Here is a 24,872-nt window from a genome sequence, read left to right on the forward strand (position 1 = left end):
TAAGATCTGATCTTGGTCAGAGTCTTAAAAATTTTCATCAAAATATCGCCTGTTTAGAAACTTTAGAGATGATCTGATCCCCCGGAGATATCAGTTTCACCCCGGACTTAACAATCGGCCCGGAGTAACATTCCTCCATTAATTTTTCTTTTTCATTATCTCAACAGCCCAGACAAAAAGTGTTTAGAGCAAGTCTTAAAACCACACAAAATGGCGACAACCTCTCAACCACCCCTTCGGTTTACGACCCATCACAATCTGGTATATCGCTTGGTTTTGTCCACCCTCACCGGCCGTACAGTCCACATTTCGCAAATTCGTTCGTCGTCGCCTACGAATCCGGGTCTTGCGCCTCATGAAATTTCTTTCCTTCGTCTCCTAGATGCAATCACCAATGGCTCTCAAATGGAGATTTCATACACCGGAACCGTGCTTGTTTACAAGCCCGGTTTGATTACTGGCAGCACAGCCGGCACTGGAGCCAGCGGCGGCATGATCACCTACGAAATTCCGTCGAACTGTAACCGCGGTCTCAGTTACTTCCTAATCCCACTCTGTCTGTTGGCCCCCTTCGCCAAGGCACCCATGAAGGTGCTCTTCACAGGACCTGGTGTGATCACCTCGTCGACACCGACTGGAGATATGTCCGTCGACAGCGTCCGCACTGCGATCCTCCCTCTGTACAAACAATTCGGTATCTTCAACAATATCGAGCTTCGTATTTTGAGACGCTCAAACACTGGCCCCACCGGCAGGGGTGGTGGTGGTGAAGTGCAACTTGTGTTTGGTCACCAGGTCCGTCTACCGAAGACTCTGCACTTGATGAACGCGGGCCGCATCAAGCGCATCCGTGGTGTTGTATACTCAGTTGGTGTATCCGGCTCAAACAATGCTCGCATGATTGAGACTGCCCGTGGCATCCTCAACCCACTTAGTCCTGATACTTATATCTTCTCCGACGTTGCGTCTGCGCCTTTGGTACCAGCTCCGGATAAGAATAACCCTCAGGCAAAGAAGAAGATCGGTCTTGGATTTGGTCTGTCCTTGGTAGCGGAGTCTTCCACGGGCTGTCTCTTCTCAGCCGATGTGGCCTCTCCACCATCGGGTGGTCAAGCCCCTGAGGAGGTTGGAAAGCAGTGTGCATTCCAGCTCCTGGAGACGGTTGCCAAGGGAGGTTGTGTGGCTCCTGCGGCTGCAACTACCATGTTCACTCTCATGACCATGGGCTCGGAGGATGTTGGACGATTGCAGGTTGGCCGAGATGTGATTGCTGATCCCAACGTGATCCAGCTCGCTCGAGATCTGTCCAAATTCGGTGCCCCCGGCTGGGGTATCCGAGACGCACCTGACAACGGAGATGGAGACGTGATTGTCAGCATTGTCGGCCGTGGAATCGGTAACGTCGGTAGAAAGGTTGCTTAAGCTGCTGTGGATGGCTTTCGCACTTCATTCCAAGTCTACCCACTCTGAGGGCTTAACAATCCGGAAGTCTCGCCTCAGCAGTCCACTCCTTCCCAACAGAACGGGGCCACGTGGTAGTCTATCAGATGCCGTCGGCGTCGCGGGCTTCTGGCCGTCTGTCCAGTGCGCGTCAGTGTACTCTAAAAAGCTCGCGTTCCAAGGCTTGACTGTCGAGCATGAACTCGACCTGTCGCACAGCGACGAAGCCATGGCAAAAGACTGCTTTTTCCATCATGATACCCATACAAAACTTGCAGAGCAAGGTGACATTATATAGGATTCAATAACATTGTCTTCTCTTCTACTATATTTGATATACTTTTATATTGACATAATGGTGACATATCAGGTGCGGTGTATCCTAAGGCAACGCGTATCCTGAGGCCATCGACCCTTTTTTTCATAAATACTCCCTTCCCCCTCAACTTTCCTCTTCTCTTCTTCATCTCCCCTCCCCATCTTCCCATCCCCCCATCCCCCCATCCTTCATCTTTATCCCTTCATCGTTCATCTTTATCTTTATCTTACATCACATCCTTCATCTTCTTTTTCTTCCCCCCCTCCCTCGCCCCTGTCTTTACCATTTTTCGGGTTTTGTGTTGTTTGCCATTTATCCCTCGCCTTCTGCCCACCGGTCCCGGGGTTACCTGGTGCCGTACTGGGAAGTGAAGAGACGGACTTCGTCATCATGTTGGGTTCTGAAATGTCTTCTATCACATCTGTCAATATCTGCCATTTATCTTGCCATTCATTTCATCATTCGGGTTTCTTGTTCACCATTTATCCCCCGCCTTCTGCTCACCGGTCCCGGGGCAACCTGGTGCCGACTGGGAAGTGAAGAGAGGGACTTCATCACCATGTTGGTTCTGCAACGTCTTCTGCCATTTACCCTGCCATTTACCCCAGCGATGGCTCGCACCTCATCGTGGTGCTGGGGTCCAGTAATCCTTTTGGATGAAGCCAAGACGAGCCACACTTTCTTTTTCGCAGCATTGTACCGTGCAGTGTTGACAACTTGAGGTAGGGTTTGATAGTCGCGTGACTTGTTCTTTTTCTATTCTAGTTTTTGTCAAAGAGATTAGTAATTTATTTTGGATTACTAGGTAGTTTATTCGGTAGATGTACGGATTGAAATGAAATGGGTTTCGTTCTAATTCTATGAAATCTAGTAGACGCTAAGCAGATGGAAGATCGGACAAGACATGAGACGATGCAGAAGAGTCCCCACAGGACAAAACAGAGCGCTTGAACGCTTTTGAGTCGAACGAGCAAAAAGCAAACATAAAAGTGAAAATGAAGAAAAAAAAATGAGATGATTGCAGTGTGCAATGAAAGACCGGGGTACGCAAAAGATTATGCAAGAAGCCAAGAAAATGCCAAAAGTAACGAGAATAGAAAAAAAGGACAAGAATTCATCGGTCGGAAGAGCATCTCAATCTGAGGTGTCCTCATCTTTACCAGGATACATAATATCCTGGCGATAGACGGCAAGTATATGATTGACAAACACAAAGAGGAACATGCAGACAATGCAGATAGTCATCGCAGAGCCAACGCCCTTGATCGCCGCACTATCAAACGCATTTCCAAGCGTGATAGTAGCAATAGTAAACCCGGTATTAGGGAAAACCATCGCCCACCAGCTAAGATGGAAGCTCGTGGGCGGCGCCCGAATAACCGCAATAGCAGCGATACAGAAGAACCAAAGACTCAGCGCCCACAAGAATGCACCAGCTGCCAACGCCAGAATCTCAAGCATGCGTCCATCAGCGGCTGTGTCCTCACTCCCCATCACGTTGAATGTCCCAGGCAGTCCCTGCGCCATACCGACCAGAGCAAGAGCCGTGAACGCAGGTGGTCCGACGCAGATGAACATCGCTGGTCGGTGTTCGCGGCAGGGAAGTCCACTCTCCATCAGTCGTCCGATGTAGTGTGAATACATCATGAATGAGATGCAGAAGCCTAGGCCTTGGAAGGTCATTCCGGCGGTGACGATTGGGATTGCTGCGCGCTCTGGCTGGCGTGAGGCGATGACGGAGGCAATCGTGCCGCTTAGCATTATAGGGAATGCGGGCAGGATCCAGGAGGGCATCATTGTTTGGAGGCGGTAGGTGTGTGAGGTGAAGACGAAGGAGTATTGTACGACGGCGAGGGTGAAGGTGCAGAAGCAGTAGATCCAGAAGAGGACTTCGAGGGTTGTTGTGAAGGATGGGGCGGCATTGTCGCCGAAGTATTTCTCCAGTCCGGTGATCATTGTTGCGACAGAGAGCCAGAAGGTTGGGAAGAAGAGACCTTCGCGTTCATGTTGTAGGGAGTTGAGGGCTCCACCGTGGATTATGAATCGTGCTGCCATGAGGGAGCAGACGAGGGAGAAGAGGAAGAGGTTGATTATGTAGATGGCGAGACCGATCTCGCGGCAGCCTTGGAATTTGTTCGGCTGGTTCGCTATGAGGAGGGCTAAGCCTCCTGCGCTCATAGTGAGAGTGTACCATGCCCATGTGAAATGGCGGAGACGTTCACGGAAGCTCAGTGGGTAGTGCTTCTCGCACTTCTCTGAGTTCATGAAGGGTGTATCGGAGTGAGCGGAGGGTGGTGCAGATGGGGGATAAAGCTCTTGACTGTGGTTAGGGTATGCCCCTAATAGAATAGGATTGGACATTGTGTATGTGTGTGTGTGTATAGAAGATGCAATGAGGTATAGATGAAACGCTAACTTGGAACAGGAGAAAAGGAGTATAAAATGAATGTATTCAAGACAGAACTATAGACCGATAGGTCAAATAATCAATGGAAAAGTCAAGTCAAGTCAAAGTTGGAAGAATTGAGGTTATTGGAATGAATGAACTGGGAGAAGGAGCGAAAGGGAGATGTTAATATAGCAGGATGAACAATAAAACAGGCATATCAATTCCATATTCCACAGAAGATCAGCCAAGAATTTCCAAGACTATACGTTTTGATAGTAAAAATATCAAAAAAGGGATTCTATACAACGTACCCCGTAGGCAAGGCAATGAAATCCTTCGTGGACCTACCAGAGGCCTCAACGGGCATGTTAGACCCATAATTCCGTCGAGCCAAGGGAAATCCATAAGAATAGATCGGTCCGGGATGTTGGGCTCGGACGATTCATCATACTCCATATGTATCAGGGGGGTTAATGCCTCTAGGGGTTGGGAAGCACAAAGATCCACAGATCCACAGCGGATATCTGGGCAGCAGGTTAGGCGCATATTGCGGATTCAAAAAACTTCGATGCCTAGGGGATGATGAAGTCAAGGGCGTGGAACTCTGCCAAGAGCATGAAGGAATCATTGGTGCGTTACGCCTTTTCCCTGCGCCGCAACGGATATGTCCTGGTCCTTGAGTGAAAGAGTACCAGTCTGATTGAGAATCTACAAGATATTGTGTCAGTTCGACATCATTATAATTTGACTTGAAAAGACAAGTTACAGAATGTACTCAGAAATGAATCTCAAACCCGAAATTTTTCGGGCCGATGATTTATCTCGCCGAACCTTCTTCCGATAGGAGGATATTAGAGGTATAGAAAAGTCTAAACAGGGATTCCAATGCGCGTTCAACGTGCCTGGACGCCGAATGCCAAGGAGGTTGATCGACAGTACATCGTTGACGGACCGCTGCCAAGCTTTAGCTCAGTAAAGAAGAGGAGGAGATTGGTGTAAATACTAGGTAACACCATTGCGTGGATGCAAGCACAGCGTATAGAATAAGTTCAATATCAATAGAACATGCAGTTTATTGCAGATATGGAAAATACATGAAGATCAAGGAGAAGAAGAGAAGTTTGTGGATTCAAAAACGTTGACGTACACTTGGAATCTCTTGGCGTTTTCCCCTGAACTTCTTATCTTCACAGCCCCCCGTTTAACGACACTATTGACTGGGATTCTCGCCAAGTATCCATTCTGACATGGATGTTTTGTCGATCAGTCGATCTTTCAAGGGGGTTTCAGAATTGCTATTGGGTATTTGTTGGCTTATCTCTAGCCCTGCCCTTGCCAAGATGCCTAGACATTGAGTCTTCTATTCTATGAAATTTATGGAATAGAGGCTATGGAGGCTATGGAGGCTATGAAGACTATGAAGACTATGAAGACTATCGAGGCTATGAAGTCTATGGATTCTGCCTACAAGTACAACAGTACAGAATACTGCAGTAACTCGGATCCCACTGGTCACCTTACCACGACATATAAATAGCAACTTCATTCAAGACCACGGAGAACAAAAGAAAGATAATGCAATGCAGAAACAGAAATAACAAATTCAAATTATGCAACAGAACGCCAAGTCCTTCGAATCATCAGGGCACCAATGCATGAAATAAACAAGTTTATGCAGAAATCAGAAACACAAAGTCTGGGCATATCCTAGATCCAATCACATCATCGCATATCACATCATGCGGTAAACAAGATCAGAGGCCAGCTCTGTCGTCAAGTCCAACAAAGCACGAAGACTTTTAGGAGAAGTGGACGTCTCAACCCGCTCCACCTTCGAATCCACCGGCCGCAAAGACGGTGTTGCCGAAACCGAATCGTCTGCCGAATGATATCGTGCCAATTCCTTCACGTTGCACGCAGCATAGTGTACCACCAGTCGGCGCAACTCATTCTCCCGAAGCTGTGTCGCAGATGTCGGAGAGATCGGCTCCAGACGGGCTGTCTTGGTGTAGGCGTAGTGCACCAGCTCCAATATCATCCGGGCCTTAGTTGCCGCCAAGCCGTCTAGAATTTGAGATTCTTCTTGATCGGCGGTTTCAACCTCTACCGATGACAGGATGAGAAGGTCCCGATGCAGCTTTCGGAGGCAAAGCTGGGCGAGAGCGGGGATTAGGTACCGGGTGGCGAAGACGTAGACTTTCGCATGGAATGTGATGTAGGGAAGGTCGGTACTTGGTGTCTCGACTGGGCTGGGCTTGGAGGTTGCTGGCTCGTCATTGTACTTGAGGGACGTGAACTCATCCCATAGGCTGAGGCCTGGCTCACAGGGCGAGGAGGTTTGGTGTTGGGCGAATGACATGTCCAACATTGGTCTTTGACGGGTTTGCACGCTTCTGTCTTGAGTCCATGAATCTTCCATTGATCCTTCCACGGGTGCAGGTTGCTCTTCTGCAGGCGCAGGCTCTTCGGCTGGCTGTTCCCATGACTCAGTCGGTTCTTGTTCTGGCTCCGGGGTAGGGTCTGCTGGAGCCACCTCTGCAACGGGCTCGGCTTCTGGCTCTGGGATAGGCTCAGCAGCAACCTCTGGGGGTGGTGTCGACGGCGGCGTAAGGCTGACAGGTTCAGCTGGTGCGGGAAGTTCTTCTTCGACCAGTTCTGCTTGCTTCTTGCCCTTCTTCCCTTTCTTCTTTGCCTTCTTCTTGTCTGCCTTGGGTTCTTCTGACTCCCATGACACAGGTTGATCGGTCGCAACTACCCATTCATCCTCGACAGGAGGCACTTCCTCAACTGGTGGCTCCGGTGCAGGCTCCGCTTCATGGTATGTCTCTGGCTCTGGCTCCGGATCTGCTGCAGAGATTGGAGCCTCGGGCTCTGGAGCCGGGGAGGCCTCAGGTTCTGGCGCATATGTTGGAGTTACCGGTTCCTTGACCTCGGCAGGCGCAGGCTCAATCGCGGGCTGAGACACTGGCGGCTCGGGCTCCGGCACAGACTGGTGAGACGCTCCCTGTCCCCGATGGCGATACTGGGGAGGCGGCGACGGGGCCGGGGGTGGCACAGTCGATGCAATTGAACCAGACCGGTAATGCTCTCTCCATGTGGCGGTACTTGGCGAGCTCTCGACTATCCCAACCCTGTGATCTTCCTGAATCTCCGGACGAGGCACCCTATAATCGCCGGTATATGCATACTCGCAAAAAGCGACAAAGGTTTCAACATCGTCTTCTTCCAGAACGGCGATTCGGTGTTTTGATTCCCTCGTCGGGCCGTTCATGAGGTTATGGAGTGGTTTGGAGACATGCTGGGCGAGCCCCGACTGGATTGTCAGCTTCGTATGTCGTGGGCCAACAAGAAAGGTGAATGATGGTGAGTGGATGATACTAGATATGTTGAATTAGCGGTCTGCTAACAGTCTACCTATGCCATGGACTATACACACCTGGTAAAATCCGGGACAGACTCCATGAGAGCTAAGTGATTTCAGAAGATGAAATTAGTTTACGTTCGAAGATGCAGGGTAAGTTCTATTAAATATTTCACCGCGAACTCCCAATGCAGAAGCGATCCTGGGCAAAGATAGTAGTTTGCTACGTGTGCAGCTGTGATGGGGGGCATGAAGACCCATTATGCTAACGCTAGAGCAGATGACTTTTATGAGATATGCAAAATGGGGCCAAAGGAAATTGGTTGTGGTATATGTTCGCCCTACTCTTTATACCCTCGATATCCTAATGGTTTACCCTCAATGCCAATGACCACCCAGTCTATATGAGACCATTTAAATACTATCCTGCTATCACCGAGACAAAAAAACAACGCAGAAGAACCATACAGAGCAGCCATACAGAACAGCTGGCGTTAACTGGATCTTTGACCGTCCAATTGTCGGGTGAGGTTGGCGTCAGCAGGTTTGTGCCCAATCCCCAGCCTCGAGAGAACCCAATCTGTGGCCTCACTGGTTGATTTGTTCCTGAAAGCTCCATCGGTCTTGAATTGGAAGCTTCACTTGTTTTCTATTTTGATTTGTCTCGAACAATTTGAACAATTTGAATGTAGCGGTCAACGGCTGAACAACGATGCCCCAAAAAGGTACCTGTGCCTAATTAGGTATACCGAGGTTGGGTTAACAACGATTAATATGGCATTGACTCCATTCAAAGAAATATTTACAAAAATAGCCATTTCAAACCTTTCAGCTTTCTTTTCCTACAGGTTGAATATATTCCTTGCCCCTCTTTTCCTAAAAACAACCTTACTCAAAAGTAGGAGTATATAATTGACATTCATACAATATTTTTTAAATGTAAAAAAAGAGCAGCGTAGTCTATCCAGATATATCCCAAAATAAATCCAATAATATACACAAATCACCAATCAACTGGTATGCATCAATCGAATCTCCGTATTACCGGGCTCCCACTCCCTCAATCCTTCCCCAACACTATACCAAAACCGCAAACGAATACACTCCATCCTCGCAGCCTCCAAATCCCCTTTATCAAGCGCCTCTCCAAGACTCTCCACACAACTAACAATCCTCTCCTCATTCTCCTTCTTAAGCGCATTGATCTGCGCCTCTGCATCAGCAGACTCCCCAACCTCCTCGATAGTCTCCTGCACCTCCATAACCTCCATTAGTGTCTCCGCATCAAGTGCATGCTTGGTAGACGCGTCTTCAGCTGTCACGTCGATCCCGTGCCATTCCCGTAGAATGTACTGAGCACGCTGCAGCGGGTCCAGAAGTGTCCGGTATGCTTCGTTGATCCGTGCCGAGAGACCCTCGGCTTGCTGCTTCTCTGCTCCGTTGGGGTATTTATCTGGATGGACGAGACCTTGAAGTTGGAGAAATTCTCGGCGGAGATCGCCGGTTGAGATTGCGAATGGGGAGTTCGGTGGTGGGCCTGCTGGTAGTGTTTGAGGGAAGATCGTGTAGTGATTGGTTATATCTGGTGCGCCGGCGAGGGTTGTTTTGCTTGGTTCTGTCGGGGTAGAGGCTTTTGTTGAGGCAGAGCGGCGATATGTTGTCGGTGGCTGGGTCATGAGAGATTGACGTGTTGGGAGGGTTGCTAGGCCTCGCGCTGGCTGGCGATATCGGCAAAGTATGCATGCATTCTGGCCTATGTTTGATAGCGAGTATGTTGGCCGTGAGAGAGGCTGGATTGTTGTGCGACAGAGATGTACAATTCTCTGTGGACGGAAAGCCATGACTATGTAGTGTTTTAACGATGTTATGGTCAAGGGAAGAGCTGTATAACTTCAAAAGTTTACAAGCCCTCGGGCCGCTTTACGTCATCCCCGCATTTGGCACGTGATCAGGAACTATCATCTGGATAATCTAACAGATTTGATTCAATTACAGCCTTGTTCTTTGTGTTGTATGCAATTTCCAATTAGGAGGAATAATGCATTTAATGGTACTATTAACCCAAATCACTCAATCCCCCAAAGTTTCACTGTGCGATCGTGACCGCAGCTAGCAATCCACTTGGCATCATCACTGATATCTGTACTCAGAACGTTACCCGAGTGGCCGCTCAGCGACTTCACGAGGGACCAGTCATCCGCACTGAAAATGTTGACACTCTTATCGAATCCACTGCTCACAAAAAATGTGCCCGATTTCTTGGGCGAGGGGGCCGCTGGTTTATCGGCAGCTGGAGCATCAATGTCCATCCCACCATCTGTAGAAGGCAAGAATGATGCAGCCTCTGCACCCTTGTACCAGCGGACATCCGAGATCACGCTCTTATGCGCACCAATGCCGCCCGGCTCCTTATTGTTCCGCATATCCCAGCATTTGACCCAGCCATCACCGGAACCAGAGAGCACCCGGTAACCATCAACACCCCAGTCCATAGCGTAGATCTCACGAATGTGGCCCTGGAGGAGCATCACGTTTTTTCCTGTCCGCAGATCCCAGATACGTCCGATGCTGTCGAATCCACCAGTAGCCACAAGAGAGCCATCGCTGTTGAATGACACTGCATATACCTCTCGTGAATGGCCTTCTTGTAGGAGCAGCTCAGTTGCCCTTTCGATATCCCACAGCCGCCATGAGTTGTCGAAGGATGCCGATGCTGCATATCGACCTGAAGGGTGGAACTCGGTACGGCATACACGGGCCGTGTGGCCAGACAACGTAGCCAGTGGCTTTTCTTGATCAAGGGCCCAGAGATTGAGATCTCCTTCGCCGCCTCCGGAGATCAAATTCACAGTCGAGGGTGAGACATTTGAGCTTGGTAGGGTGGCACCGGGGAACCATGACAATCCACCCACTCGATCTGTATGCCCCTTGAAAGTCACTTTTTCTTCCAAATCGGGCACACCGAGCAATTTGATCTCGCCGCTCCAGTTTCCAGCAGCGAGTGTCTGCCCATCTGGCGCGAATCGACAAATGCTAACCGGACGATCACCAGCAATCTGAGATCCGTAAAGATCGAATCCTCGTAGCTTCTCCTTGACAGCTTTGCGATGCTTGACATGCGTTCGAAGTGTAATAGTTGATTCGTCCTTGAGCCGAGCGATTCGAGCCTTTGCGCGCGGCAAGGAGTAGCACGCAATATCTTTCCGCGCCTCGAGTAAATCGGGCCCACCATCTGTGTAGAATTCTTCTTGTGGTTCCTCTCCCTCCTCCCCTTCTTCTTCCATCTCTACCTCGACTCCGCCTTGTGTCTCCGCCATGTCGGTCAACAGTTCACGTAGACGATCGCGTCGCTCTGCAGGTCCTTCACCGAATAGCGTAATAGGTTCCCCGAGCTCTCGTAGTCGTGCGCGCACTCGTGTATCATCTGTTGGAACCACCATGGCTGCTGCTCTCCGTTTCCGTTCGAATTGCGATATAATGGCGGAGGCTCGCTCGGTTGGGATACCCCCTGGGGCAGAGGGCATATCGTAGTCTTGGTCCATAGCTATAGGTTGATTAGCAGGTTTCAAGTGAAGGCTATTCAATAACGCCTCACGAAGGTCGGCATAGCTGATGCCCATATCTGTGTCCTCCGTCTCCTCGACATAAGCCTGACGCGATGGGTGCATCATTTTGGGCAAGTAGAAGCTTGTGCTTTAGTAGCTCAAAAGGTAAATTATTAAAGCTTCAGGCTTGGGGGTGAAAGAAAATTAATTGGGGTATCGCGTGAAGAGAAAACAAAAAGGTTGGTGGGAGAAGCTGCGGCAGAATTGATAGAGGTTGGCGGTAGATCATTCAAAAGCATACAATTTGGGATTTGATACAATTCTGAATGTATGGATTTAATTACATGTTAGAAGAATATTTAAACTCATTCATTTTCTCTTTTTCTTTCTACATCAAAGTCCAACCTCAATAACTAGTTAGTTAGTTAACTAACTTACAGTTTTGGATATTTCTGCCTGAGAAATCAGGTATCAACGAAAAATCAATGACGCCAGGCGGTCGGGCGATAAGAGTCTTATCCGTTGAGATTCATGCAGCTCCTTGATCTTTAGGATTTTTATTTCTTTTCTTTATACCTCTTTTTTACTATATTCATCCCCTCAGATTATAAATTCTCCGTGAGGGAGATATACATAATCCGCCAGACTTGCGATGATCCCGCCAAGTCTTTCATGTAGAGCCTGCAGTTCCACCTGCAGTAGCCTACAAGCCATCGTTCGAGACGGCGTCTATTCAATCTCCACCAATCCGAACACATACACACCCTCACTGTTCAAAAGACAAGATGTCCGCTTCTCGTCCCATACAACCAGAGTCAGATTAGACACCCGTCTAAGCCTGAACCTAACCCACCAACCCTCCCGCCGAGCCTTCCACGCAACCCCAACAACTAACTTCGAAAAACCCCCAAAACTCTCCTACCGTGTTGCCGTCTCCTCCTCCGGCAAAGGCCGCCGTTTCCACCCCATCAAAAATGCATACAACTTCGACCCCAATGGAGACGCCCTAGGCGTATCAAAGGACAAGAACTCTGTCAGCCGTCGTCGCAACCGCCCAGACTCAGGCGAAGACGCCTTCTTTGTTTCCCGCATCGGAAATCGCATCTCAGACCACCAAGACACAAATGCCGAAGCTGTCGCTTTCGGCGTCGCAGACGGCGTAGGTGGCTGGACAGAATCCCGTGTCGACCCTGCGGACTTCTCACATGGCTTGTGTAACTACATGGCGCAAACCGCGCAGACTTGGCACGAGCCCGCTGAGCGCTTGCGTCCTAAATACCTCCTGCAGGCCGGATATGACCAGGTCGTGGCAGACTCGACAATTCGCGCAGGTGGGAGTACGGCGTCTGTTGGCGTGGCATTGCCAGATGGACGGGTCGAATTGGCAAATTTGGGTGATTCCGGCTCGGTGTTGTTGAGGAAGGCTGCGGTGCATCATTACTCGGTTCCGCAGACGCATGGCTTCAACACCCCATATCAGCTTAGCGTGATCCCACCACGTATGCGCGCCCAGGCGTCTGTCTTTGGCGGGGCGTTCTTGGAGGATTTCCCTCGTGATGCGTCTGTTACCAATGTGCAGATGCAGCACGGGGATGTGCTCATCATCGCCACCGATGGTGTTTTTGACAATCTCAATAATCAGGATATCCTCAAGCTCGTCACGAGTCGTATGGTTATGACCGGGGCGTGGACAGCTACGGAGTCTGGCGTTGGGGTCTCGGAGAATCTGCGTGCACTGGCTGCGCCGGGTGGATTGGTTGATGCTCTTCCCACTCCGACGGGGTCACCGCTTTCCAAGGACCCGGCTAGTACCGAGTCTGGACCTGACAATAGGGTCACGTTGCAGTCTATTCTCGCAGCGGCGATTGCTGGCGAAGCGAAAATTGCTAGTCTCGATTATCGCCGTGATGGGCCCTTTGCTAAGGAGGCTCAACGCTACTACCCTGGGGACTATTACCGCGGTGGGAAAGTTGATGATATATGCGTTGTGGTAGTCATCGCTGTCGATGATAGCGTTGCAGATCTTGCCTGATTTAGACATATCTGGAGATTTACTGGCGTCACTGTGATTTTCCTTTCTGATGTATAACTGCATGCATATATATAGAAGGCGTGGGGATTTTTTTTTTTTTGATTTTGCATAAGGATTATATGCTTTTCCCTTACCTTAACGATATTCAAATAGAGATTTTATAGAGATAACCCCCAATGCATGGATTTCAATTTTCTAGACATTTTATTAGTTACATTCTATCATTTACTGATTTCCTGATTTACTAATTTACTAATTTACTGAACAGCCATTATGGATCCTTGTATTCAAGAGCTCAATACATGCAGAGAAGACATAGCATCTCCATTACCCTTGGGGACCTTTCTGTTCATTTCCATGTCATAACGCATCCAATACTCTCCCAATTCGATGACCAGCAAATGGTCAAGAACTTGGAATGATCCAGCTAACTCCTATGCTCCATAGCCAGAACACAGATTGTGCAGAAGCTTTTTAAAAAAAGAGATCACATTTTCAATTGATTCAAAAAAGCCTTGCTGGTTGGTCCAGCCCCGTATCCCAGTATTGCATTGGCAGGTGACAAAAAGGAGAAAAAAAAAAGGAAACAAACCGGCAGAACCGCGTAGATTGAAACAGAGACAAAGAAGAGAACATAAATGAGAGCGCGAGGACAAAAAAGACATCGCAGAGTCGTGATTCTTAGACCACTTAAGCGGCAGCCTCGGCAGCCTCGGCGGACTTCTCCTTAGTGGGCTCCTCAACTGCCTTCTCCTCGGGCTTTTCCTCAGTCTCAGGTTCGGGGGCCTTCTCATCGGCGTCAGGCATTGGAGAATCAACGTCTTTAGTCGACTTGGACTCGGGCTCTTTTTCCTCTTCTGTCTCCAACTTGGGGGTTTCGACGCCATCCTCCTCCTTGGAGCCGTTAACGGCGGGCTTTTCCTCCTTGTCCGCTGGGCCGGGAGTGTCTGCGTCCAAGATGTTCTTCCAGCTAGACAAAATGTTCATGGCACGGTGACGGAAGTTGAACTCCTCATCTCGGGGAATAGAGTTGAGCTTGACAATCATCTTAAGGACCTTGTTAATCTTGGTAGATCGGATGATCGACACCTCCAAGTCCGAGTGCTTCTCCAACTTGTCAAAGTAGGTAGCCATGCTAGCCATTTCATCTTCCTTTGGAGGTTGGTCACGGGAGATGAAACCCTTCTGGAGCTTGTGACGGAGGAACAAAACTGTAAGGTATAAGCCGGCCTGTTCGGACTCTTCGGGGGTGAAGGGGGATTGCGTACTCTCTTTTTCCTTTTTCTTTCTCAGTTCCTCTGGGTCAATCGGTTTCTCGGATTCCTTAGCATCGGCACTGTCTCCTTCCTCGCTAGCAGCGGGAACAGCCTTGCCCTTTTTAGCGGGTGCCTTCTTGGTCTTGCTGGCCGGGGTTTTCTTTTCCTCGGTGGGAGCCTTGGGGGTGGTCAGCTTCAGCTTTGTGCTGGACTTGGGAGTCTTAGCGGGCTATAATTTTGTGAGATGAGCGAGATCAACATCAAAACGATCTGTAACACATACCTTTTCAGCTTCAGCATCGGTGTCAACATCCTTCTTGCGCTTCTTCGAAGGAGCCTTGGATTTCTTGGAGTCATCCGCATCCTCCATTTCAACGTCAGTCTCGGCACCCTTACTCTTGCGCTTGCCCTTCTTGGCCTCCTTTGCGGCCTTGGCAGCTGCCTTCTCCGCCTCCTGCGCTTCGAACTCAGCCTCTTCCTGGTCAATAGCTGCCTGGTGGTCGTTCAGGAGCTTCTTGAAGTACTGAAGGTTGTGGCCCTCGGATGCAACCTTGTAGGCATTGATGAGTGATTTGGTTTTATTTTTCTCGGAGATGTCTTTGCACTCGGCAGGATCTAGGGGGGTCAGGTTGGTGTTGGGAACCCAGGCGCTGTCAAAAAAAAATAGTCAGTAGAAAGTTCGCATCTGGCGTAGTGGCTGCGCGGATGTTGACTCACAATTCATTGGTCTCGAAGAACATGACGGGGAAGGTACGTTCATGAGCGCGTCTGCCATCGTCGCCATATTCGCCTTTGTAGGATCCATCCTTTTGCATGGCGGTAACGGGCCGAGTTTCGAGAAGGCTGGGAGGCAGAATGTCCTCGTCACAGATGATAGCAGGCCAGGGCGCATAGCTGCGCAAGCGAGCAAGGTAAGTCTGGCCCGGCTTAGCGTCTAGGTGGGTGATGCGACTCTGGGACTTCTTGCGGCTCAGCTTCTGGGTGGCACCGGTGGAGGTGCGGCGGTTCTTGGATGACTTCTTTGCCGAAGCAGGGGTTCCGTTGGGCTCCGCGGGCGCAGCCTCCGCATCGGCAGGTACAGCTTCAGCGGTTTCGCCATCGGCCTTGGCCTCAGGAGCCTCATCAGTGGAAGCAGTCTTATCAGCTTCAGCTTGAGCGCCCGTCTTGTCGGTCACAGCTTCTGTCTCTGGAAGAAACAGTGGGTTAGTGTCGCACAGAAACAGGATGAGCGCTGAGGATTGGAGGCGCAAAATGATGAATTGATATCAATCCATGCTTACCGGCAGGCTTGTCTTCGGACACAGTCACATCCTCAGACTTGGAGTCAGTGGGATTCTCAGCCACGCGCTCGGGCTGATCACCCTCGGGCGCAGAGACAGGGGTATCGTCAGCCATAATGGCAAGCTGGGATGAGATAAGTTAAAATTCACTAAACGATTGGTAGATTGAAGCTGGGATAGGTGGGAGGAGCTTCCAGGGGATGGTAGGAGGAGATGTGGAGAAGAAAGAGAGTCGCGAAAGGCGCGGGAACTTCAAGACGCGTCTGAGAACGGAAACCCCAATGACGCCACACCTTTTTCTTTCCACAACAAGAGGAATAATGGAGATTGTTTTTTTTTTCAAGTTTGAACTGATATTTGGAGGAGAGGCACAATGCATACAGGTATCTCTGAATACTTACCTGGAGTTAGTCTATGGTTCTTGAGGTATGGGGAACACACAATGTTCATGGAGCTAGCCAACTCCTAATAAGGGAAGTGTCGCCTGGATTGGACTGCCTTGGATCTGGGATTTGCCTCGCAGATGGACTTCGACCTAAAGCGAAGGAACGACCATTGTTCTTGTTGGTCGTTGTGATCAGATGTCTCTGATACCTCACAGGTTTGCAGAGAGCCCATAGACCCATCTCTTGCTCTATACCTTCACAATCACCGTATACCCACGGTTCAAAGGTGATTGGTGATTGGTATGTGAATTTGTTTCTCTTCGAAGATCCAGTCTCTCATGGTATTATGGTATACATGGTATATGATATCACAAACCGCCAAGAGAACTTGTATACCTCGACGATATTCAGGGCACGTGCGAGTGTACCTGACATTCGTTAGATTCTTTTGTAAATGCAAAGACAAGAAAAAATGATGTCCTTTTTTTCCCCCCATAGACCCTGAGCTTGTGATATTCACCTTCAGTTGCAAGTCACAATTCACCAAGTGATCAAGACGATTTAGACCAAGGTTGACCAATAGACCCACGGAATGTATTGAATGCTTCTGCAGGGTGAGGTGCAATCGCCTGTGGGCATAAAACCAAGGGTCTAGGAAGCTTTTAACTGTCTCACGTTCTTAATTCAAAGTCGATGTCGATGTTACCAGGCGACCTCGTCATATTGTCATATTGCAATACGTTTAACACATATTTTGAGCTGAGGGGCGGTAATACGAAGGAGAAATGAATTAAAATCCAGTTGATTTCTTGCTAAACGCATCCAAACTTCTGTAAGCGCAACCCCCCCCCCCCCACCAACCTTGAAAGATGATATCTACTTTCTTCCCTAAGAGAATTTTTCTAGCTTTTTATATTTTAGATCTGAAAGAATATATGAAGTTTGCGTAATGCCTATGTCTTTGTACGAGCCTTTGGACCCTTTCAGCTCTGATAAAAGAATATTTCTTCCATAAATATATTGGCTTAGGTACAAGGGCAAAAGGGTATGGGTTGAGAGGTAACAATAGGTTCATATACACAAATCATATACCAGAGCAAGTCTGGCTGGGCTTCATACAGGGTATCAAGTTCTAAACGCTGAATCCAAAGTCGAAAGGTCAACACTTGGTAAGTGGAGTGGATTCACATACCAGGATCCAAAGTACTTTCACTAGGGTAGTCCTTGACATCAAGGAGTGACGGCTCCGGTTTATGAATCCGGACAAGGCAAAGGAAGTAGTCTTCCAGTGGCAGCAGGTTGAGCAATACCCTATTAAAATACCATCCCAAGGCACATACCACAGCTCCCGCGATAGCATCCAGAATGAAATGATTGGCTGTGGCAACAATAGCCACAAGGATGGTAAACGGGTATAGGAAGCCGAGTATGACACAAACAAGGCGGCGCCACGATGGGAGGCTCAACCTTAGGGCACGGGTCAACCTAGTACGCAGGATTGTGCGCCGGTGGTGCTGTGGTAGTGGGATTGTTATCAATGTGAGGCCGATCATTAAAGAGTATCCGAAATGCAAGGAAGGCATCGCCGCTTGGGAAGAGTCAGCCAAGGATCCATGAGATTTGGGACAACGCTGACCATATTGATTACAGAAGCGGTTTTCTGTCCAAACACTGCCCGATCCATTAACACCATGCACCGTGTCAACGAACCCATAACTGCGGGCTAGATCCGCATCTTGGCCATCGGCGGTTGTATCACTCAGCAATCGAGGTGGCATGCAAGGCCAAAGAGTGAAAACCACAAATGCGAGAAGATTGCACACGGCCAAAGTCCGCCGGCGTGCCTGGTATAGAAGTGGACCTGCTGGTGACCCGCTCACAGCACCCTTGAGTTTTCCAGGCTGGGCCTCATCGATCCGATTCCGCACGGTAGTATAGTAATAGAGCCAGACGAGAAACGCGATTGTTCCAGGAATGTGTATGAAGGAGTATATCCAATTGATCCAAGACATGACAAGGGGTTGTCGGAGAAAGTGTCTTTGAATCAAGGTCTCCCAGAACATACCCAGATTCTCTTCAATCACGATTAGTTGCAATGCATGTCTCCTCGCGACATCGACGGTATCATCCTTAAGAGTCACGGCGGTAAAAGCACGACCAAGCTGGTATGTCTGCATATGTGAGCTTCTTGCCTCTTCAATACATAGAATCATATATAGATCGGATAGCCTACCCAGTAAACCAAAGCCCAATACCAACACTCCACCAAGAAAGGGAACTTCTGAAGCAATCGACTGAGGAAGCGGTCTTGGAACACGATAGTATTCGGCGAGGACACCTCAAAAGTCAACCCCAGGAGTCCAACCTGTCGCTTGTGCCATCGATCTTCCGCTTGTGGTGAGTAGGACCGAGAGCGCAGCAGGCTATCCTTTGACGATTGGCTTGAGTATCCCGACTCCAAAGAATCAGATGAGGCTCTCCGAAGATTTGAATTCCGTCGGGTGTACCGAGTCGAGGATGATTCAATAGAGCGGTTAATCCAGGTACCTCCAAACAAGAGAACGATAACCACCAAAGGCTCTATTACCACTCCAGCTCCCATTATGGGTATCAAAAGGAGCCAATACTCCGTGTTTCAAAGGGAAAATGATAGAAAAAGCCTTTTAAAGAAGTACTTTAAGAATGCACATGTGAGGATGAATATGTAGATACCTGGGAAATTTAATAAATCAGAGAAATATCTCCAAGGTAGGTGCTGGACATCTGCACCTGAGCAGGCAAGGGCGGATACCAGCGGAATCAACTGCATAAAATCATGTTTACTTTCTATACTTCAACTAATACTATACTTATGCTCAGAATACATGTGATCTCTTACCTTATTGGCAATGCCCGAGGCATAATTCGAACTAGTATGTTGTATATAGTACATAAGTTATACAAGCGGATCTATAAAAAACATGTATACAGTACTTCGGGATCTTACTCGCCGATCCGAATACAAAACCCCTTGGGGAGTTTCCGGTATCCGAGTGGGCGCTAGTCCTAGTATAGTATTATGTGTACCTACCCTAGATACCTACCTAGGTACTATACTTCTTCTTCTTATAGTTCCTTAATATATTCCGAGGTACCTTTGGATGTTAAAAAGTGATGCAATAACTACGTATGCAACAGATATTGACAATGAAGTGTATTTGACGTCAACCCCTTCTCCTCTACATAATTTAGATGCGACTACTAGATCGAACCTCAAAAAACTTCAACCATTACCTAGATATGCTGTTTGTTAACCCACTTACGAAGCGTCTAGTTAGCCGCACCTCACAGGTGGCCACAGCTTTGTCGACATCTAGGCACTTTTCTGTCACGCCGAACATATATCAAGGAGTCACTCTTCTGCGAGACAAGCAAAATGGCTTTGGTTTCGCGCGGTCAAACCCTAGACCAGCTAAGCCCAGAACGAGGGGAGTCACTGAGATCCGAGGCCCATATTACTCAGTAGGTGCCATATCATCCTGTCAGCATTTTCCGTAATCTAACCTAAACCAGGTCATGGGCAAAAGATATCTCGCAGATATCCTCGAGACGTAATACTCCGTAATAAACCAACCCCCCCAAAAAATGGTATCTAACAACAGGTTGATAGGATGGGCGACCATGTAGATGGTCTCAAGTTTGCTGGAGGTGAGTCTCAACAGGGCTTCAGTTCTCGTCAAGAAACCACAAGTGCTGAGATAAACCAGGTTCATTTTCTCTCTTTCACGAAAAATCACTGCGGGAAGTAGTTGATCTTGCCCATGAGCACGGCGTGTATATCTCAACGGTAAGACTGTATTGGATCTGCACATTAGCACATCTGGAAGCATACTCTTAACACTAGGTTCCACGTTTTAGGGTGGATGGGCGGAGCATCTCCTCACACACCCCAATCCAAATACGGTATTTGACCGCTACTTGGAGAAATGCAAGGATCTCGGGTACGTACATCCCCAACTCAAGGCCCAGAAGCCTGGAATGCAAAATCTGACTATTCAACACAGACTTGATGTCATTGAACTGTCTTCAGGTTTTCTGTCAATTCCAGAGGATGACTGGCTCCGTCTTATCGATAAAGTCCACTCGTACAAGTTGGAGCCAAAGCCTGAATTGGGAATTCAATTCGGAGCCGGCGGAGACACACCTGCCTCGGGGCTTGAAGCAATTGGGACCTCTGATCCTGGAAAATTGGTAAATCTGGGTCGTAAATTTCTCGATGCTGGTGTGAAACGGTTGATGATTGAGTCGGAAGGCATCACTGAAAATGTTAAATCCTGGCGGACTGATGTGGTGTCGAAGATCATGAAGGAGCTTCCTCCTGAGCGTGTCATGTTTGAAGCTGCAGATCCCAAGGTTTTCAATTGGTACATCCGTGAATTTGGTATTGACGTCAACCTATTTGTGGATCACAGCCAGATTGTGCAGCTAGAATGTCTGCGGTCTGGCATCTGGGGCACGGCCGACACTTGGGGCAAGATAGTGTCGTTCCGGCAATGAAGATCGAGAAAATATGGACTTGAAGCACATGTATTCTTGTCATCGATGTATTCATCCAAAATTTTGAACCAAAGTCCATTCGTCTGCAGCTCTGGAGATATATGCACGGGTGCCCGCCCGATAAACCCGCTTAGTCACGTAGTGGAGTCCGGGGCATACAAACGCCCGCACTTAATCATCATGATATTTAACATTTAACCTCAGCAATGACTTGAATCAGCCCAAATAGCTCCCGGCTTAATCGGTTTAGATACATCACGCCTCAATGACTACTGAAATTCCGGACGAGTGACCCGACCTATTCACCAAACGCGAGCGCATCAGAATGCCCCGGGCCAGCACTACCCCGGGAGCACGGCTCCGATGCCGACGAGCCTGCGACAGCTGTAAAAGGCGGAAACAGAAATGCAACGGCGAGCAGCCATGTACAATCTGCGTTCAGAGGCACAAGGAGTCAGAATGCCATTTCTCGGATCGGCCCGCACGCCTACTCAAGCCAGACCCTAAGGACTCGACAATATTGCTCAGCGAGCGCGTGATAGCATCTCCGCAGCGGGAAACAGCAATGGACCGCCTTTTAAACTCCATTGAAGATCAAGGAATGAATATGGAACGTCAGGGAAAAGATGAGAAGGAAGGGACGGCTCCCGTGCCAAAAGTGGCGCGGCTTCTACGCGATGGTCAGGGAAAGTTTATGTATATTGGTGATTCGGCAAGTTTGTCGTTTTTACAGAGTCTGCGCCGTGTTGTTACGTCTTCCATTGGCCGGTGTGAGTTCACCGAGGACAACTCACGACACTCAATGCTCGAGGCCTTCCAGAGCAACCCAAGCACTCAGCCCGGAGCTCTAGTTACGCCACCAAGTAACGACGATGCCCAAAAATTAGCTTGTCAGTTCGTGCTTGCTACAAGCCCATTGCTTGACTTATTTGATCTGGAAGAGTTCCACTCACGGCTAGCTAATTGGGTTGCAAATCCAACAGGTGACGAAGATACCGTTAGCTCTATCTTCTATCTTGTCCTTGCCATCGGAGCTCAGGTCTCCGATATTGATCAGACAGTAGCTGAACAATATTTTGGCAGCGGTCGTCAATTGGCGTTCTCGGCCTTTCAGGAAACTCCAAGCATACACACCATTCAATCATACATTTTGGTTTCCATGTATATGCTCGGCGCATGCAGGCGCAACGGTGCATTTATGAACCTGGGGGTTGCCCTGCGTGCGGCCTACGCGGTAGGAATCCACCGCAAGGATGCAAACGCTCTATTTTGTGGGCGTGAGCGCCGAGCCAGGGAGCGAGTCTGGAAGAGTCTTCGAATGATGGATCTATTCCTCAGCGCCTCCCTAGGACGCCCTCCCGCAACTTCAGACTATGATTACGACATTCGTGAGGATACTCCTATACCAGGAAAATCACAGTCACATTTGGCCGCAGATCAACAGCTTTCTATTGCGGTGATTTCGCTTTGTCGAATATTCGAGCGAATTTTGACAGATGTGTACATGAAGCAAGTCATATCGATAAATGTTGCAGAGAAGATATCCAACCAACATCGGGCATGGGTTCGCACTCTGCCAGCAATGCTCAAAATGCAGACTGAGCGGCCCGAAAACAAATCCATGGAGAACAGCCTAGCTGCAGCTCATGTGTTTGGGTCATACTACTGGTCGATCATCCTATTGACACGGCCATTCCTCATATACCGTGTCGCCCAGTACGTCAAAGGGAAACCCGACTCATCCTCTGAAAATCGAAGCGGTAGCTCCCGAGTATCCTTGTTTGCCGATGCATGTGTCTATTCCGCACTCCGAGGTCTAGACGTGGTCGATAATCTCAGCCATTATACCTCCCTTCCACGTCGACTACCCTTCTTGATCAACTCCGTTTTTAACTCTGTCATCGTCCTCGGCGCTGCATTCTTTGCCGACTACGATAGTCTCCTCCCCCTAGAAGAAGGAATGAACAAAGCCGAACGGTTCCTAGGGCTATTTGTCCCGCACGATCCACATGCATGCCGATTTTTCCAGATCATCAAATACCTCCGCGCTGCTGTAACCGAATACGTTTCCCGGCGAAATCGACAATGGATGGATAGACGCAGCAAACAAGTCGACCAGCTCTTCGGTCAAGTTGGCGGTGACGAGGATCGCAACTCCCCAGGGGCTCCACCTTTCACTGGCCCAAGTGATAGTCACCATTCTGCATCTGCAACTGCAACTGCATTATCCCCTGCTTCCGACAAATTGCCCCTTGGGACTCCATCCTCTTACATTCCCTCCCAACTACCCCCTCAATCCCAATTTTCAACCGACAACGATGTTTGGGAAGCCCTGTGCAATGGCTCAGACCCTACTGCGGCTCTGTCCTACGACGCAGCCATTTCTGCGTTAACCACCTCTGGGATCCCAGTTGGCTGCTCCCCCGGTGGAACTATTCCCTCTGGTCCACCTGCGGTGTCCGGTCCATCTCCGCTTTCTGACGTGATGTTCCCGGATAATGGTCTGTTGTATATGGCTGAGGATCTTCCGGTCTTTGGCATCTGGGGGGATGAGCCGTGATTACCCAGTGGAGAACAAGTTATGTTTCAATGGTTAAATATGTGATGAAATGGTGTTCTGGTGGAGATCTGGTGTATTCCAAGGTTGGGAAGTTTATGATGTGATGACCCCTTGTAATTCTTTGTCCGTATAATTGGACGTGTTCATTTTTATATATATACCCCCAAGGACGAATTGATTTCTTAACATGGTATATCCCTGTAGAACAGAATGTGCGTGGCATAGGTCATTTTTTTAAGCGCCCAAATGACTAAATAGGGAAGAGTGTGCATATCCATACTACACACACAATATCTATATCTTAGGCCCCTATTTTAGGCTATTTACAACTTCTTTCAATCTAATTATTTTTTTTATCTAGTTTTCTCTCCTTGTCATGGTATCAGTTATCCACTTGGTGATCTTTGCGATCATTCTAGGTCTAACTGTGATGCTACGGACTTATAAAAATAAATCCAATCTAACTCCAGGACCAACAGGCAAATTCCTGATTGGCAATTGGCTTGACCTTCCCTCACCAGGAATACAGGAATGGCTGCATTGGTTGAAGCACAAGGAGCTCTATGGTATTGTCTCATCCAGTTCTGGATTGACAAATACTGAGCCTCACAGGTCCCATTAGCTCGATTACTGTCCTGGGCAAGACTCTCATTATCATCAATGATCGAGATCTAGCATTCCAAATCTTAGAAAAAAAACTCGGCAAAGCATTCTTCGCGACCGCACCTCGTCTTTGCCCATGATCTGTAAGTTTGAGTTCCCAGTATCTTTGATATATTTTTAGATTAAATGAAATCAAAAGAGCTGGATGGGGTCAGTTACCACCAAGTCAAGATAATACGCCGCTTCTTCGATCCTATCGTCGCGCAATTACCAGGGTTATCGGAACGAGAGAATCTGCGGCTAAATTCAATGGGCTGCTCGAATTAGAGGCACGACGGTTTGTATGTCGTGTGCTGCACACGCCAGAGAAGTTCATGGATCATAACAGGACGTGTGTATTCGGTATCTTTGGGGAATCTTTACTTACTTGGATATAGCGCTGCTGGTGCTTTTATCTTGAATGTTACATACGGCTATCAAGTTGAGCCTAGAGGTGAAGACCCTTTGGTACAACTAGCTAATCATGGGTTGTGCCAGTTCGCTGAGGCCACCGTGCCAGGAGCCTGGCTGGTTGATCTCATTCCGGCTCGTACGTTTCTTCCTATATCTCCAAGGATTGATTGCTAAACTCACTATACAGTGAAATATATCCCAGAATGGATGCCCGGGGCGAATTTCCAGAAAGTCGCCAAAGAACACCTTCAAACTATCACGAGAATTGCAGAGGGTCCGATTGCATTCACCAAGTTCCAAATGGACCGGGGCAAAGATAGACCGTGTTTTGTTTCGACGCTTCTCCGACAAGGCGTAGATGAAGAAATCGTCAAATGGTCAGCGGTGGCAATGTACGGCGGTGGATCAGATACGGTATGTTCCTAACACTCATATGCATTTCTTTCTACTCATTCATACTAGACTACTGGAGTTTTAGATGGGTTCTTTCTGGGAATGATGCTATTCCCAGATGTTCAACGCAGAGCCCAAGCTGAAATGGATGAGCTGTTCGGCAAACCAACTATACCATCAGCGGCTGATCGAGCAAGGCTGCCCTACGTGAATGCTATCGTCAAGGAAGCTATCAGATGGCACACTGTCACCCCCATGGGCATTCCTCACAAAACGGACGAAGATGATATCATAAATGGCTACTTGATTCCTAAAAATG

The 24,872-nt window shown here is 48.6% G+C and overlaps 10 protein-coding genes across 10 annotated transcripts; 4 read left to right on the top strand and 6 right to left on the bottom strand.

Moving 5' to 3' along the window:
• Positions 1-210: 210 nt before the first annotated feature.
• PGRI_093620 (RNA 3'-terminal phosphate cyclase-like protein) lies at positions 211-1,422 on the top strand (the record flags this gene model as incomplete). The annotated part of the gene is made up of 1 exon (XM_040797075.1): positions 211-1,422. One exon carries the CDS (start codon positions 211-213, stop codon positions 1,420-1,422), a length of 1,212 nt encoding a protein of 403 aa, XP_040649886.1.
• Positions 1,423-2,893: 1,471 nt separating this feature from the next.
• Positions 2,894-4,120, bottom strand: PGRI_093630 (tellurite-resistance/dicarboxylate transporter family protein; the record flags this gene model as incomplete). The annotated part of the gene is made up of 1 exon (XM_040797076.1): positions 2,894-4,120. One exon carries the CDS (start codon positions 4,118-4,120, stop codon positions 2,894-2,896), a length of 1,227 nt encoding a protein of 408 aa, XP_040649887.1.
• A 1,760-nt stretch (positions 4,121-5,880) lies between these two features.
• PGRI_093640 (uncharacterized protein) lies at positions 5,881-7,610 on the bottom strand (the record flags this gene model as incomplete). Its single annotated transcript, XM_040797077.1, has 2 exons — positions 5,881-7,525; positions 7,585-7,610. 2 exons carry the CDS (start codon positions 7,608-7,610, stop codon positions 5,881-5,883), a joined length of 1,671 nt encoding a protein of 556 aa, XP_040649888.1.
• A 909-nt stretch (positions 7,611-8,519) lies between these two features.
• On the bottom strand, positions 8,520-9,185 carry PGRI_093650 (J-type chaperone JAC1; the record flags this gene model as incomplete). Its single annotated transcript, XM_040797078.1, has 1 exon — positions 8,520-9,185. One exon carries the CDS (start codon positions 9,183-9,185, stop codon positions 8,520-8,522), a length of 666 nt encoding a protein of 221 aa, XP_040649889.1.
• Positions 9,186-9,575: 390 nt separating this feature from the next.
• Positions 9,576-11,180, bottom strand: PGRI_093660 (putative pre-mRNA splicing factor; the record flags this gene model as incomplete). Its single annotated transcript, XM_040797079.1, has 2 exons — positions 9,576-11,053; positions 11,105-11,180. 2 exons carry the CDS (start codon positions 11,178-11,180, stop codon positions 9,576-9,578), a joined length of 1,554 nt encoding a protein of 517 aa, XP_040649890.1.
• Positions 11,181-11,706: 526 nt separating this feature from the next.
• ppmA (type 2C protein phosphatase PTC7) lies at positions 11,707-13,086 on the top strand (the record flags this gene model as incomplete). Its single annotated transcript, XM_040797080.1, has 1 exon — positions 11,707-13,086. The coding sequence occupies one exon, from the start codon at positions 11,707-11,709 to the stop codon at positions 13,084-13,086; it is 1,380 nt and encodes a 459-aa protein (XP_040649891.1).
• Positions 13,087-13,776: 690 nt separating this feature from the next.
• Positions 13,777-15,737, bottom strand: PGRI_093680 (uncharacterized protein; the record flags this gene model as incomplete). The annotated part of the gene is made up of 4 exons (XM_040797081.1): positions 13,777-14,571; positions 14,626-14,992; positions 15,060-15,528; positions 15,623-15,737. 4 exons carry the CDS (start codon positions 15,735-15,737, stop codon positions 13,777-13,779), a joined length of 1,746 nt encoding a protein of 581 aa, XP_040649892.1.
• A 1,455-nt stretch (positions 15,738-17,192) lies between these two features.
• On the bottom strand, positions 17,193-18,185 carry PGRI_093690 (phosphatase PAP2 family protein; the record flags this gene model as incomplete). Its single annotated transcript, XM_040797082.1, has 1 exon — positions 17,193-18,185. The coding sequence occupies one exon, from the start codon at positions 18,183-18,185 to the stop codon at positions 17,193-17,195; it is 993 nt and encodes a 330-aa protein (XP_040649893.1).
• A 1,378-nt stretch (positions 18,186-19,563) lies between these two features.
• PGRI_093700 (phosphosulfolactate synthase) lies at positions 19,564-20,544 on the top strand (the record flags this gene model as incomplete). The annotated part of the gene is made up of 5 exons (XM_040797083.1): positions 19,564-19,598; positions 19,658-19,695; positions 19,755-19,834; positions 19,906-19,988; positions 20,052-20,544. The coding sequence occupies 5 exons, from the start codon at positions 19,564-19,566 to the stop codon at positions 20,542-20,544; spliced, it is 729 nt and encodes a 242-aa protein (XP_040649894.1).
• Positions 20,545-20,869: 325 nt separating this feature from the next.
• Positions 20,870-23,104, top strand: PGRI_093710 (putative C6 transcription factor; the record flags this gene model as incomplete). The annotated part of the gene is made up of 1 exon (XM_040797084.1): positions 20,870-23,104. The coding sequence occupies one exon, from the start codon at positions 20,870-20,872 to the stop codon at positions 23,102-23,104; it is 2,235 nt and encodes a 744-aa protein (XP_040649895.1).
• Between the last annotated feature and the right edge of the window lie 1,768 nt (positions 23,105-24,872).

Source organism: Penicillium griseofulvum, assembly GCF_001561935.1.
Source record: "Penicillium griseofulvum strain PG3 chromosome Unknown contig_14, whole genome shotgun sequence".
In the NCBI taxonomy this organism is placed as follows: Eukaryota; Fungi; Ascomycota; class Eurotiomycetes; order Eurotiales; family Aspergillaceae; genus Penicillium; species Penicillium griseofulvum.